At 34.1% G+C, this 14,504-nt stretch overlaps 2 protein-coding genes and 1 long non-coding RNA gene across 3 annotated transcripts in view; 1 reads left to right on the forward strand and 2 right to left on the reverse strand.

The window, feature by feature from the left end:
* Positions 1-2,200, forward strand: part of LOC106100869 (fasciculation and elongation protein zeta-1) — a 42,368-nt gene extending 40,168 nt beyond the window's left edge. Inside the window, exons 5-6 of the mRNA XM_013279932.1 lie at positions 407-579; positions 721-2,200. Of these exons, the coding sequence (XP_013135386.1) occupies positions 407-579; positions 721-803 (256 nt within the window). The 3' untranslated portion in view covers positions 804-2,200. The remainder of the gene's footprint in view (positions 1-406; positions 580-720) is intronic.
* Positions 2,201-2,815: 615 nt separating this feature from the next.
* Positions 2,816-9,537, reverse strand: LOC106100870 (transmembrane protease serine 9-like). The gene is made up of 12 exons (XM_013279933.1): positions 9,460-9,537; positions 8,981-9,112; positions 8,399-8,552; positions 7,682-7,780; positions 7,298-7,434; positions 6,944-7,000; positions 6,730-6,843; positions 5,968-6,222; positions 4,403-4,673; positions 3,959-4,057; positions 3,404-3,600; positions 2,816-2,920 (listed from the first exon to the last, which is right to left on the reverse strand). The coding sequence occupies exons 1-12, from the start codon at positions 9,520-9,522 to the stop codon at positions 2,816-2,818; spliced, it is 1,683 nt and encodes a 560-aa protein (XP_013135387.1). The 5' UTR covers positions 9,523-9,537.
* A 485-nt stretch (positions 9,538-10,022) lies between these two features.
* On the reverse strand, positions 10,023-14,504 carry LOC106100893. Its single transcript, XR_001225471.1, has 2 exons — positions 14,468-14,504; positions 10,023-11,322 (listed from the first exon to the last, which is right to left on the reverse strand). It is a non-coding gene; the product is annotated as an uncharacterized LOC106100893 (long non-coding RNA).

Raw genomic sequence — 14,504 nt, forward strand, 5'->3', positions numbered from 1 at the left:
TTATAAGAAAAGGGTGGTAAAGAGAAAGGGACTTAAATTATGCCTCCGGCACCACACTCATCAGACGAAGCACGGAATTGCTTCGATTTCACGCCTGTCTTCTGTGTGGTCGTGGTATTACCCCGGTCGTGTCGGCCCTGCAGAGCTAACATGTTAAAGCAGGCACTACCATTGTTAGCTATATAAATGTGTTATTAGAAAAGTATGTTATGGGATTCCCTTAGAAAAGTTTCAAATTCAAATTTGCGTAGTCTTACACTCTTAGTCGAATGTTTTGGCACTTTAGCAATAACTGGCAGTTGCTCGCGTCTTCGTGCGCGGTAATTAAAAAAAAATATATCCTATGTATTATGTATTTATTAGTGAAGGAATTTTTGAAAAAAGAAGGAAAGATAAGGGACTAAAGTTGGGCCTCCGACACCACACTCTTCGGACGAAACGCGGAATTGCTTCTACTTCACTCCTGTCTTCAAATAGTATTAATTGTGAAGTCATGTTTCCAGTACTTGACGACGGTGATCCCCTTCACGCTGGAGAACGGGCCCCCGGACAACCAGTCACTGCAGATTCTCATTAAAAGTGAGTAACTAAGTATAATTTTTTTTATTATTTGAAAAGTGCATTTGACTTTAATAGTGAGTCTTAGAAACTATTTGCGAATATCTTATTACTTTCCGTTTGTTTTGATGGTGTAAGTGATTTTTTGTTTTTTTTTTACAGTATTAAAAGCGATAAACGAAGACAGTCCCACTGTGCCGACCCTGTTGACGGATTATATCTTGAAGGTGCTGTGTCCGACATAGGCCGCACGTGACGTCACGACGTTAGCACATTCTAACACATCCACCAAATTTAATCCCATTTCAATAATTAAGTATCGCAATACTAAATGCAACATTTGTCTTGTTAGAAAAAAAACGATTCACACATCTTGTCTATGGATTCCGAAAAAAATATTATTTTTCATATTTTAATGGTGCTAACTTCAAATAATTTACGTTATTTACAATATATTATAGACATTTTGAAGGGGGGAACATTTAAAAAAAAACTTTTATTGTATTTTATTGGAAAGATTTTTTTATTAACAACTAAAATGTACTTTAAAATGAACGCGCCCATTGCTATGTCGAAATTTAATGTTGTCATATTCCGCACCATACTTTTCCCGATTATTGTCAATAATGTTTATGACGATTTTGCCATACTGTTATTTTTATAGTTTAATCATTTTTTTACATTTTAAGTAAAAAATCAATTCTTTAATTACTTTTGCATAAATGAACTGTGATATCGTATTATGGTAGTTTGTTAATTAATGCTTCCTTTTAGGTTTATTATAACATGTTTTGTTGATAAAAGCAGTTTGTGTAATTTATTTATTAAGAAAAAATATATATTTTTACCCATTAAATTGTGTCTCGCTAATTTTGGCATTGTAAATATTCTTTTTGAAACAAATATAACTGGAATTGTCTCTTCAGGGTTAAATTTTAGTAAAGTTTAATTCATAGGGTAACACTGAAGGGTTGGCGTGTAAATAGTTTTATTGTCGGCTTTCTAGTTGTAGAAAATTATTTCTATCTCATTTTTATTATGACTTTGTTATATTTTATTGGATTTTAAAAAACATAATAGAATGTAACAATTTTATGAAATCTTGTCATTTTTTTGGGAACATCGAATGAAGTTAGACTTTTTTTTTTTGGTGGAATCTACTTTAATAATTTTTAATCATGTAGTATTTTACTCATCGAGAGCACCATAAATTAGTTTTAGAATAAAAAATATCTCTAGTCGCATTATTTCTCGATCGTAAAGTTAATTCTGGCAGCAAATTTTATGAGAAAAGAAGATTAAAAAAAAAATTTGCATGATTGTATGTAACGCTGTTATTTTTTAAATTAAAAAAAAACGTATTGAAGTTTACATAAATAATATCAGCTTGTGTCGCACATTTTAAATTTATTTGTGTAGTCACACGTATTTGTGGTTAATACTCAGATACGGTATTTTATCGAGATGATATCAAGTTTGTAAAATTTTAGCTTTAAGTGATATTTATAAATTTTTAGTAGTATTTGTGAAGGCGCGCGCTCTCTGCGTTGCGCTGCGTTAGTTTGACAAGCTTCATGTGGACATCTTATTACGTCGAGGAATTGGAACCTGGTCGAAATAAAAGAGCTTGAAAAAAGAAAAATGTTTTTATTTATTCCTTTAAAAAGCAAAAATTATATTTACCGATGCATTCAAAATCATTTTGTTTTTTTTTAAATAGGTGTTTGAGTTTGGATTTATTTTTAACAATGTTAAAGCACTTGAGTAGAATAAAAACGTTTCGTTGAAAAAATTGATACCAAAAAAAATTTTTTTTTTAAATAAAAGTAATTTTTTTTGTAATTAAATGTAAATTCAGGATTAAACATGTAATCAACTTTTATCGTGATTACATACAAAGATAATGCCAATCTTTTGTATGATGATAATACAATAAACTACATAATTATAATCAACTAGCTTTTGCCCGCGATTCCGTACGCGGTAAATAAAAAAAAAGAGAGTAGCCTATCTAAACTTTCGCATTTATAATATTAGTAAGATTTGAAGTAAGATATCTATTTTATTATACTTTTTTAGTCTACTAATGACGCATTTGCATTTATATTTTTAAACATAAAGGAAAGAATCAAACAAAAAAATTAATTTTCAAGTATATTTTTTTTTTTCAAAAATAAGAATAAACTTATAAAAATATCTTAAATAATGAGATAAATAAATAAAATCCATTTGATTAGACTTGTTTTAATCGGGTAAGTTACATGTACTGCGTGATGAAGTTGTGGAAGCTGGTGACGCGAGCGAAGCCGGAGGGGAAGCCGAGCTGGCAGCCATTGCTGGCCACGAACGAGCTGATACCGACCTAAAAAGAAGAAGAAACAAATTTAATTTTTTTTTCTAAATAAGTTATAATTTTGACCTGTAAAATGGATCCTTGAGACCAAAAAAGCATGTTTTACGAGATAACCTATAAAAAAAATTAAATACAATAGCGTGAAAAGTAAGCGTCACTTTAAATAAAAGTATTAGCAAGTGCCCACGACTCCGTCTGCGTGAAATTAAAAACTACAAAGTTAAGTTCTACGTTTGTGACAAACTTCATTGAGATCCGTTAAGCCGTTTCGAAGTTTCTTTTAACAAACATCCTTTATTTTATTCAAGTTTGCCTTGTCCCTAAAGAAGGTCGGCAAATATGTACTGCTCTTCCATACATTTCTATCAACCGTCTTATTTGACACTACCTTCAAGTATATCCTCTTTCACACAATCCATTCATACTTTCTTCAGTCTCTAACTTTGTATCATTATAATGTTAGTAAGATAGATAATTATGTAAATAACTGACCAGTATATTCCGTCCGTTGCGGTTGACGACGAGCGGGCCGCCGGAGTCTCCGCCGCAGATGCCGACGCCGCCGGCGCCGCTGGTGCAGATGTTGCTGGGCTGCGCGATGCTGCCGAACACCGCCTGGCACTGCCACACTGTGATCACCTGCAGGTCCACCTGGCTCACGAACGAGTTCACCGACACACCCGCTTGCTCTGGAAGTACACACCAAGTCTATTAAAACAATGTTTTTAAAAAATATAAGAACAACTTCTTGATTTTTAAAAAATTGAATTTGTTTTTGACTATTTCATAATTTTATCATACTAATATTATAAATGCGAAAGTTTAGATAGATGGATGTTTGTTAGAGTTTGTAGCCTAAACTGCTAGACGAATCTCGATGAAATTCGGCATATATGTTGAAGATAGTCTGGAAGAACGGCTATAACGTTTATGTGTTAAACGCATCATGATTTAATAATGCTGATGACATCCCAAAGAAGTATATAGAACACGTCAATTGTTTTAACTAAAACTATTAGTAAACATATGTAAAGTGTAAATACTGACGGTCATTTGTCTTGCCGTATCCCGCGGCAACGGCCCACGCGCCGCTGAACTGGTCCCACAGCTCGTTACCATTGGGCAGCGCGATCGGCTGGATGCTGTCTGCAGATCAAATATAGATTTGTACAAAATATATTTTAAAAAGATTCGAGAGTAACAAAGAGCTAAAGTAATAAAGGCTTAACTACATTAAAATGTAACGTCCTAAAATTGAAACGAATCTTAAAACTACGCTTCGTAAACGCCACTAGCAATCAGAAATACGTCAACATTTTGGAATTTGGGATTTAAGTGTGGTTGTTACAGATTTAAATGTTTCAATATTGGACCGTATTACAATTAGAGTACAAATACGTCAAAGATAAATCTACTAAAACATTAAACCCCTTATCATAATTAGCTATTATCAAATATTGTACTTGTACATAGTAGTATAGATAAACTTACTAGAGAAGAAAACATTAGTGGGTAGTAAAATCATGGCAACATCGTTGAGCAGAGTTCTGGGAACGTATTGTGGATGCATTATCACGTTGTTTGTGGCAACCCTGGTGCCTCCGTAGAAGAGGAACTGGGAGCCGAGGACCACCACGAACTGGTTGGCCTGCAGTGAGTGGAACCAGCAGTGGGCGGCTGTCACCAGCCGGTTGGAGGAGAGGAGCGAAGAACCACATGCTGATGTTCCAGGATGGTTCCAGAACGTGATTAGCAATCCAGCCTGGAAATATTTATACGAATAAAAATGTTATAACAAATAAACGCAGTATAAAGTTAATCTTAGGTATAAACTGAGAGCAAATAGTACAAATTGTAAGGGTTTATGCTGATGGGTTCAAATCAACCATTCGACTATTGTGTACCAAATTTTATAACAAGCTAGTACTAAAATTTGTTACATCAGTAAATTATTTCAATTTTTGCCAAAATTTTCTATTGCCAATGTTTGTTGTTTGTATATATTTAAATGTCTGTTTATATTTATTTATGATACTTCAAGTGCTCACACTATCAGAGAGTTCTGGCTTACTTTATTGCATTTAATTTGTGAAAAAAATAATAATAAAAGCAGGTGCACAATAAATAAATTGTCGTTAATTTAAAGATAACATATTCACGTGCTGATATCAATGTAGTATTAATAATAAATGTTATCGTATCGTAAAAAGACAATTAAAATCAATGCTGTGTGATATAGTAAGTATACAAAAAAAACACAAAAAATCCTATTTCTAAGATAAAGGCACGATAAAAGAAATTATATTATAAATCAAATGGCCTTTGTATTTTTTATAAAAGAATGGACAAACGAGTAGAGTGAATACTGAGGTAATAGACGACGCTCATAATGCCACAGCTACCTACAGTTATATCCAAGTTTGATAATGTCAAAACATGTAAGTTCAGGTTAGTAAATATTATTGTAGATTAACTAAGATTATCAGACAGAAATAAAAAGAATCTAGACCTCAAAAGGGATGTCACATTTTTATTCTTTAATAAATCAGTGTTGCCATTACATACAAATAATATGGGCTAAAGTCATAACACTGGTATCTGGCACATTGCTGTTACGTATTCTAACACGACATATTGACAGTCGAAAATAATATCCCTTTACAGTTTCTTTAATAGTCATTATGATTAATAGCAAATTGTTGTGCAGATGCCAGCTGAAAACCAGCGCTGGAATGGTCACAACTGACCCTGCACTGCTGACCGCCTTTTGCCACATTCTTTATTTTTTGGTGGTAACATTAGTTTATAAGTATTAATAGTGGTAGACATCGTCACCGTGAAATTAAAAAAAAAGTAAATGACTGTATTACTCACTGATAATGTAGGTTTTGAATGGATACAATTTTTTTTTAAATCGGTCCAATAGTCTTTGAGTTATTTCAATACACACAAAAATCCAAAAATACAAATCCTTCCTCATTATAACATTAGTATAGATATTCTAGAACATTTAATTTAATTATGGTCACCAATTATTAAAAATAGACAAATCTTACCAGATAAGGGTGACCATTTAGGGGTGCGGCAGCGCCACCGACTATTCTAGAACCAAATGAGTCCCCCGACATCCATCCATCCTCGGCATCTTTAATCCTCGACGCGAGAGGAATTCCGACCGATTCATGGTAATTATCCCACGGGAGTGCCACAGGCTGCCTCGCTGCAGCACCCGCAACCAAACACAAAGCGAACAGTAGGGGACCCATCTTTGGACTTTCCAAAACCAACTCCATCATTCCCTTATATACAATCTATTATCAATTCGACATGATAAAAAAAAACATCCAAAAATTATTTAAATCAAAGATTTAAGTCCAGATTAATGTATCTTATCAGATTAATAAAAAGCGATTTAATTACACAAGTATATGTTTATCAGAAGGCAAAGTAAGTTCGGTTGAAAATGTAAGATTAGTGAATTTCGTTTTAATAGCGTTTTTGTTTATCATTTAACGAATTAATCGTTTGTCAATATCCGTATGTTGGCAATGTTGTCCGGAAATTGATATGATTTTAGCAATCTGTTCTTCGGATGATGATAAAAATATTTCGATACAGAAGGTGAAATAAGCCATTTTTTTTACTTTGGGTAGTTAAATGAGTCAACCGTTTATGTAAAATTTATTTATTTTAATTTTCCGTCATTTACTCTTTTTTGTTTGCATTTCTTACATGACTATTAATCGTACTTAAAAACCGTAGCTGATAATTTTTTTTTCGGTGTTAAAATATATCACAGCTCTGGTACTTAATTAGTCTATGACGATTCCCGTGACGTCACTGATCCAGGTCAAGTAGCGCTGGACGCGTGTGAAGACGGAGGGCACGTCGTCACTGCAGCCGCCCGCGCCAACAAACGAAGCCACGCCGATCTGATAGACAACCACGTAAACAAGAGGTCACGTAAAATTGATCACTTTTTACTTTAGAAAAAAAAGAAAACATTGCATGTGCATGCAAATGCATTCTTACCAAAATAGTTTCTTCGGTTGCGTTGTAGACGATTGTAAAAGGTCCACCGTTATCACCCTGAAAATAAAAAAAAATTGCAAACGCCTTAAATTGCTTTCTTAATAATCTAAGCTCTCAAGACAATAACACCGTTAATTGAGTCCGAGGCAAAAGGAGGAAATAAAATAAAAGGAATAGATAAGAAATGAAAACAAGTATGCCATTTGGTGCATTACATAAACCATGTTTGTGCTTGTCTGTCGTAGACCCATAGGGTTTCAGGGTAACTAGTTCTATCCTTCCTTGTCTAACTTAACACATGGCACCTATCTATACATCTATCAAAGACTACATGGGAATAGAGAATAGACTAACCTTACAAGTACCAGCCAATCCGCTGTAGCCGCAGACAGTGTTGGCCGGCAGCTGACCGAGGTACGACGTGTTGCAGAGCGGGTCCGTCATCACCGTCATCAGCTTCTCACGGAGTGTTGGCGACACGAAAGTAACACCTGAAATGTTAAATAGTTTTATTTATTTATTGTGTTTGCTTCTCCGAAATACCCCCTAAAAGTATGGTAAAAGGGGGCTTCGTAGAATTCTTGCTCACGGTACTAGTTGCCCTCAAACCGGTATTGTATGAGGGAACCAATACAGTCAAACACATTCGAAAAATTCGGTAGAGACAGACCGAAGAAAGTATGGATGACTTTAAAAAAGATAAGAAGAAATACATAAAGATATGGTATAAAAATTTACCTTCTGCGGCTATCCCCCAGCCGGAGGCGATGGCGCCCATTCCCGCGAAGTTGTACGAAGATATCCTCTGATACGGAAGACGAACAGTGTCTATGGTATCTGTAAGTTGGGAATTTGTTAACTAAAAGATAACCTAAAAATAATAAAACATTGTAAATTAAAATTGTGAAATGTAAGAATCAATGCATGTTTACTTATTTATCTGTGGATTAATTTAATTAATTGTGATAATAAATCCGAAAGTTAATCCGTATTGTCGCATATGGTATCGTACGTTCGCGCTGCAAATGACCAGATAAAATACCTTTAATTCTAAATTATTATTGACGTTCCTGATAAATGAAGCCATTATAATCCATTGCATTTTTAATTACTTTCGGCGACTTGATTGTTTTTGTTTTTTCTTAAGAATCTAGAATATTCCAGTCGTGTCAAAGCTTAACAAATACATTTTAATACGAAAATGTTCTATACTTTATTGGATAAAAAAGAGTAATGAAAGTATACGTAAAGACTGAAGATGAAAATTAGGCGTTTTCAAGAAAAACATATACTAGAATATACACAGTTTTGGACCCTCGTTAATAAGTGGAATAATTTTACAAAAAAAAAATACATTTTTGATCTCTCTGGTTTTATACAAATCCATGGATGTATATGACATCGCTGTTCCCAGCAATCGTTTGACCTCTTATTTGTACTACTTAAACCATTTACCAGTGAGTTGTATGGTGTTGGCAAGTTTGAGGAGCGCGATGTCATTGGCGAAGGTATGAGGCTCGAAGTCGGGATGCGGGACCACCTCTTCCACGTTAACAATCCGCCGTCCATTCTCGTATCGGTCATATAGGGAGTGCGCGCCGAGCACCGCCTGTAGCACGTACGGTTACCATCCTTAATATTTAGAGGTTAAGAATTCATTTAGAACATTAACGTCCTCGTCTATCGTACTAATAGGTAGTCACAATTATTTATATTGTTCTTCTAGAAGTAAAGGAACATCTTGTAAGTCAATCTCATGGTTTACGTTTTATACTGTAATGTTTGTAACGGCATAATCAGAACACGATGTAAAAAATCTTACTTATTTTTATATACGCGAAAGTTTGGATGTTGATTGGAGTTGCAAAAGATGGATGGATGGGTGTTTGTTAGTTTGTGGCCTAAACCGATTTTACTAAAATTTGACATGATGTAGAGAATAGTCTGGAAAATCGTATAGGCGATGTTTTAATTTCAATCGGACGGAGTCTCGGGCAGAGCTTGTCTGTTATGTGACAGTATTAGATGTCTTCCTACCTGTACATTGTCGACCTGTTGGTCGTCGTGGAAGCAGCAGTGGGCGGCGGTAAGCACCCACTCGGGATGCACAAGCGCGCCGCCACAGAATCCTTGCTCACCGTTCACACCGACACGTAACAACAGAGCTACCTACCCAGTAATCAATTGTTTAGACTAGTTATTATATTGCAACGTATTATTTCTTTGAGCGTTCACTCTAGGCCAGTAGTTGGTTAGAAGCGCTCAATCCACTGGCACAGTGAACGCTAACTGACGCCAGTGACTTCATACAATCTATGACTGGCCGTTGCAACTGTCCAACTGTACTGGTCAAGTGTAAATTGGTTATTAGATTAATCTTTCCTGGATATGTTAATCCATCTTGTATGTTAAATTCTAATAGTTATAATTTCTATTGTTTTATACTTCTAATTTAGTTTTTTATACATTCACGATAATTGTAAGGGAATTTTGTTTTCATATTAATTTTAACTTACTTGAAACGGTCTGGAATTAGCTTCACTTATAACTCCGCCTATCATCCTTGCATTTTTGTTCATCACACAGTCTCCGGTACATTCGTCTGTCGCACTAAACGTTACCAATAAAGAAAACACCACTAACTTTATAAACATTTTAAAAGGTTTTCAACACGTTTACTTATAAACTGTAAGTATCTGAAAACGTTTGTTACCGTGTGAGAAATTTCACTTTATCTAGATTTCTGATAATCTTATCGATTATCTATACAGGTAAATCGTACAAGCAAATACGTCGTCTTCTCACACATCGATATAGCTTTAGATAAAATTATTTTATTCTTCGGTTATATGTGAAATATTAATCTATGAATTTTCCTAAAAATCCGACACAATTTTTTCAATCTTTAACAATATACGATTTTAATATACTTATAATTCAATATTACTGATATACGCTTTTTTCACAAAACTTTTTTTTACAACCTCCAAAAACGTTATTTATTTAAAACTAGCTATTTGGCATAAATATTGTTAATCATTACTCTTCGTTCAAAGACAGGTAAATAAAAATACAAACATATTTGAAAACATCATTTATTATATTTTCCTCAAAAAAAGTAAATTTTTTAAAATAAAATTATTTAAACATAGGCATATATATGCGATGTACAGCAATGCGGTGGGATATCTAACGGTGTTTAGTAATCCAGGTCACCGGGGCAAGCACTAAGCACTAACTCCCGGGGAGGGGCCACCGCACGCAAACGCTCTATACAATAAAAATACGTACGAACTAAAAATGTGTGATCGTTAAATCTAATAAAAGTGAAATTTTAGTCAAAAAATGGATATTTAATACTTAACAAATTAAAATCAGTGAAAAATATTGGCAGTAAAAAGGAAAAATCGAAACATTCGTATAAAGAGTTCGAAGCGCAGAGGAGGCTAAGCATTACTTACAAGAATTATTTCAAAAGCACTTTGCAGTCGCCGCACGCAACATCTACACTATGCGATAATGTTCAATCTAAAGGAGAAATTTTTATGATAAAAATTCATTTAAATGCGACATCTTACGGCGAATGGCGACTCCAGAGTGCGGTAAAGACATTTTATATAAGAAATAAATACTAAATAGTTACGTAGGTCAAGTTATGAAAGTATATCACTCCGTCGAGTGACGTCAAAGGTCAGGTTGTATAAATGCGTTTACATCGTGTACACGAGTTCAGCAACACTCGTCTCAGCTGCATCGCAACGATATCTTGGTCGATTAATACAATAAAAAAAACATCTAGTCAGTTTACATTGTAAGGTAGAACGTCATACATTTCTAGTTCAAATGAATTTACATCTTTTTTTTAAATTCTATGTCAATTACATACATATATATGTATAGATATATATTTATAAACAATTATACGTATATAATATCAATCTGAATTTAAACGTTAAAACTCGTTTTACTCATAAATAGCATCGCTTTTAAAATTTTTAAATATGTACTTTATATTTTTTTAAATTTAATTTAAATTTAATTCAATAATGAAAAGAATATTTTCCATGTCACAACTACACGTAGGGGGCGGGGCGGAGGGCGGGGGGCGTGGCGGCGCACGCGCAATAAATACAGAGGGGCGGGGATCAGACACACAAACGTGGAACAGTCTTAAATAACGTTACATTTGTACGCAACAAAAATAATATAACAATGTGTTCGAGTGAAGGCCGCTGGGACACAATTTCGTCATTAGCAAAGCTTACTGCGGCAAGCGTCGTGAGAAATGTACGCCGTCCGAGCTGTGCGGCGCGGCCCGGGGGGGGCGGGGCGCGCGGCGGCCGGCGGGCGGCGCCTAATGCGAAACGTGCGGCGCTCAGCTGCACACACACACCTCCGTTACATATACATACATACATAAGTAGTAATTATTATGTAGGCTCACTCCAAGCCCAAACATCTTGACGCAAAATGGCCGCCCTACGAGTGCCCGATGTTCTTCACGGGCATAGAGTGAGCCTACAAATATATAACAAAGACAAGTCGGTCATTGATTAAGTACAAAATGATCAGTTAAAAGAATTATCAACATCGGTCTACTAGCGGCGGAGTTATGCCGTAAGACACATAAAAAAAAACAGACGAATTGAGTACCTCCTTCTTTTGGGAAGTCGGTCAAAAACTAAGTTCACATTTAGTGGCTCCGATCCTTTTTTTCCAGAGAATGCTTTATGCATACTACCGCGTCCAGGGAGATACGGTAGTTATGTGGGATTCTCTTTTTGCGAGGCACACACACTAAACCTCTCTGTTCTTCCAACACATTATGCTGGGGTCACGAGCACGCTTTTGCTTTTATCCGCGACCCCGCCTGGCTCCGAGCCTATCGTAAGTTAAGGGCCTAGGCCATAGTCAACGTTGACCCACTGAGGGTTGGTTGAATTTAGAAAATAAAGACTAAATATGAGTCGAATCATTTGGTTTTAGCTAAACTGCATATAAACTGTATTCAGTCTCCTTTTTATTAATTTTATTGATTCACTAATATTTCTTATACTATGCTAGCTGTTGGCACTTAAATTATGCATAATCTAGAAAATGGGAATTCCAAGTTATTTCGATCCTATTAAGTTCTAAGATTAATACCTAATTTATTAGGATTATGCAAAACGGTAATCAATCTAGATTATGTTGCTTAACCGATAACCGACTACAGTCAAGATATTGTTAGTAAACATTGAGAAGTACCAAAAAATGTTATGTTTCTATAAAAATGAATGTTTTCTCAACTGATCATTAAAAGAAGAACTTATTTTCTACAAGTCAAGTTCTTAAACTTTGAAGATATTGTCACTCCCTACATTTCTGTAAAATCTATTGCATCATTTATTGCAATAGAATGAGTGACTGTTTTTTTATACTTCAGAAGTGGAATAATGCATGCATATTTTCTTACTAAAATAAGAAAATTGTGCATAATCTGCTTAATAAATTATGTTAACACAAGGAAAAATCATAAGAAAAAAAATACTTAAATCCACTGGCGAAATACACGTACAAATGTTTCTAGTTTCAAATTAGAATAAAAGCTTGTACAAAAGTGAAAATATGTTGTTACGGGTATTTCGACAATTCTTTCCCACCCACGATATACGATTTACGACATGCACAAATTAAGCAAAACACAAATTTAGAAAACAACATGCAAGTTGATATGGAAATGCAAGCTATTTATGTCATAACGAAACGAATAGAACGCCAGAAAAAACATAATTTGTCTAAATAATAGATTAGTTTGATAAATGACACATATGAAGTATAGAATTAAATTTGTATGAAGGCAAATGTCGTACTTAATAGACAGGTATCGTAGTGAGGAAACAAACACGCAGCGAACAATTTTGAACTATCGATATTCGGTTTAAATAATTATCGAACTCAACTAAAATTATTATCTTCTTATTAACTATTTTATAGGACAATTCTAGTATTGATTATAGTGTCGAGAATTTCGCGATGACAATAATAGCGAAATCTAATTCGATTACGTACGGCTGTAGTAGTAATAAATATTTACTTACTCTCATTATTGTAATGGTTCTGCAGGTCATTATTAATTTGAGAAAACAGTGATCTTTTTTAAATTCATAAGTTACAACTATGAAAAATCGATAAGATTCATGCCTGACTTTACACAACCCATCCCTACTAAATTGTCAAACTAATCTATATTAGACAAACTATATTATTATCAAATCATAAAATATTAAAAACACATAACAAATGTAAAACACACTAAAACTCGACCATATACACATATAGAGTATAATAAGAATTTGAAAGAAAATGTATATACTATGAAAATATCATAACAGTATAATAAATTATTAACAAGTTTAAACTTCAATTTTAGTATCATTTGATACAAACAAAAATAAAAATAAACTATCTTATCTGTAATCCTTTAATCAAAAATTATATTTTTGATTTAATTGTCGCATACAGCTTAGCTGAATTTACTGATAAATTACTATAAATTACTAACTGTTCTCGTAATAAATATAAATTAATAGCTGTTCTCGCGCGACTTCATTCGCATAAAATTAAGAAAATTTTATTTTGTTGTTTACATGTGTCAAATTATCAATTGCAAATGTCAAAATGACATGACATGTCAGACCATGGCAACGTTGCTTCCTTGATGTTGGCAGCAACTTATGGTCTCTTTCCCACATTAGGGTTTTTATCCAAAATATGTACCCCCTAAGTTTAATGGCGTGAAAATGTATAGCCTAAAGCGTGACGTAAATATAGTGCTTTTTATTAAATAGAATTATTCAGAAATATGCTGAAATTGCTGACATCTTAGGCAACAAAGAAGTGTGTGTTTACGCTTTATTATAATAGTATAGATAAATGTAAAAAATGAAAATTTTAATAACATAAAATATGTTATTATCGATTTATTTACGACTTTAACATGCAATATAACATGCAATCGTCCAAAAATGAAAAATGATGAAGCAAAATTGTGAAGTGTGATAATTGTAGGAAAACTTGGCTATTTACTAACATAACAGAAAAATCTATTATTTTCAATTTCCATTGAACAGTTTTCCACAAACGGAGAGAAAATGTTGATAATAAAATTAGTAACAACGGTCTTTGATAATCTCAATATCGATATCGAATGTATATCTCATCTTAAAATGAATTTAATTACCACTTAGAAAGAGAAGAAATGGAGATTATAGATAAAGATATATTCAAACGACATTTACTAAAACCACTCTTCTTAGATTACTAAGAAGAGTGATTATAGAAGAATAGAAGGGATGTGATTAGATATCCTTAGCACTCTTATACCAACGGGTATAGTGAGATAGAAAGAGACAGTAAAAGTGATTGTTAGAGAAGAGAGTGGTGGGGGTAGAGAAGGTGGTGTGTGCGTGTGTGTGGTGCTACAAACCGCGTTGGCATGCAATGGGCTAGGGTGAGTAGAAGAAAGTGAGCGTTTGCACTGACTTCTTCTTGAGCGTGAAGAAGGAGCGGCGCTTGGGCT

Source organism: Papilio polytes, unplaced genomic scaffold (genome assembly GCF_000836215.1).
Source record: "Papilio polytes unplaced genomic scaffold, Ppol_1.0 DF824035.1, whole genome shotgun sequence".
NCBI classification, from domain to species: Eukaryota; Metazoa; Arthropoda; class Insecta; order Lepidoptera; family Papilionidae; genus Papilio; species Papilio polytes.

Coding starts and splice junctions, on each gene's coding strand:
- LOC106100870 (XM_013279933.1), bottom strand. CDS start 9,522: ATGAACAAAAATGCAAGGATGATAGGCGGAGTTATAAGTGAAGCTAAT. Junction 7,001..7,297: donor GATTGGCTGGTACTTGTAAG/GTTAGTCTATTC, acceptor TTTTATTTTCAG/GGTGATAACGGTGGACCTTT. Junction 6,844..6,943: donor CAACCGAAGAAACTATTTTG/GTAAGAATGCAT, acceptor GTTGTCTATCAG/ATCGGCGTGGCTTCGTTTGT.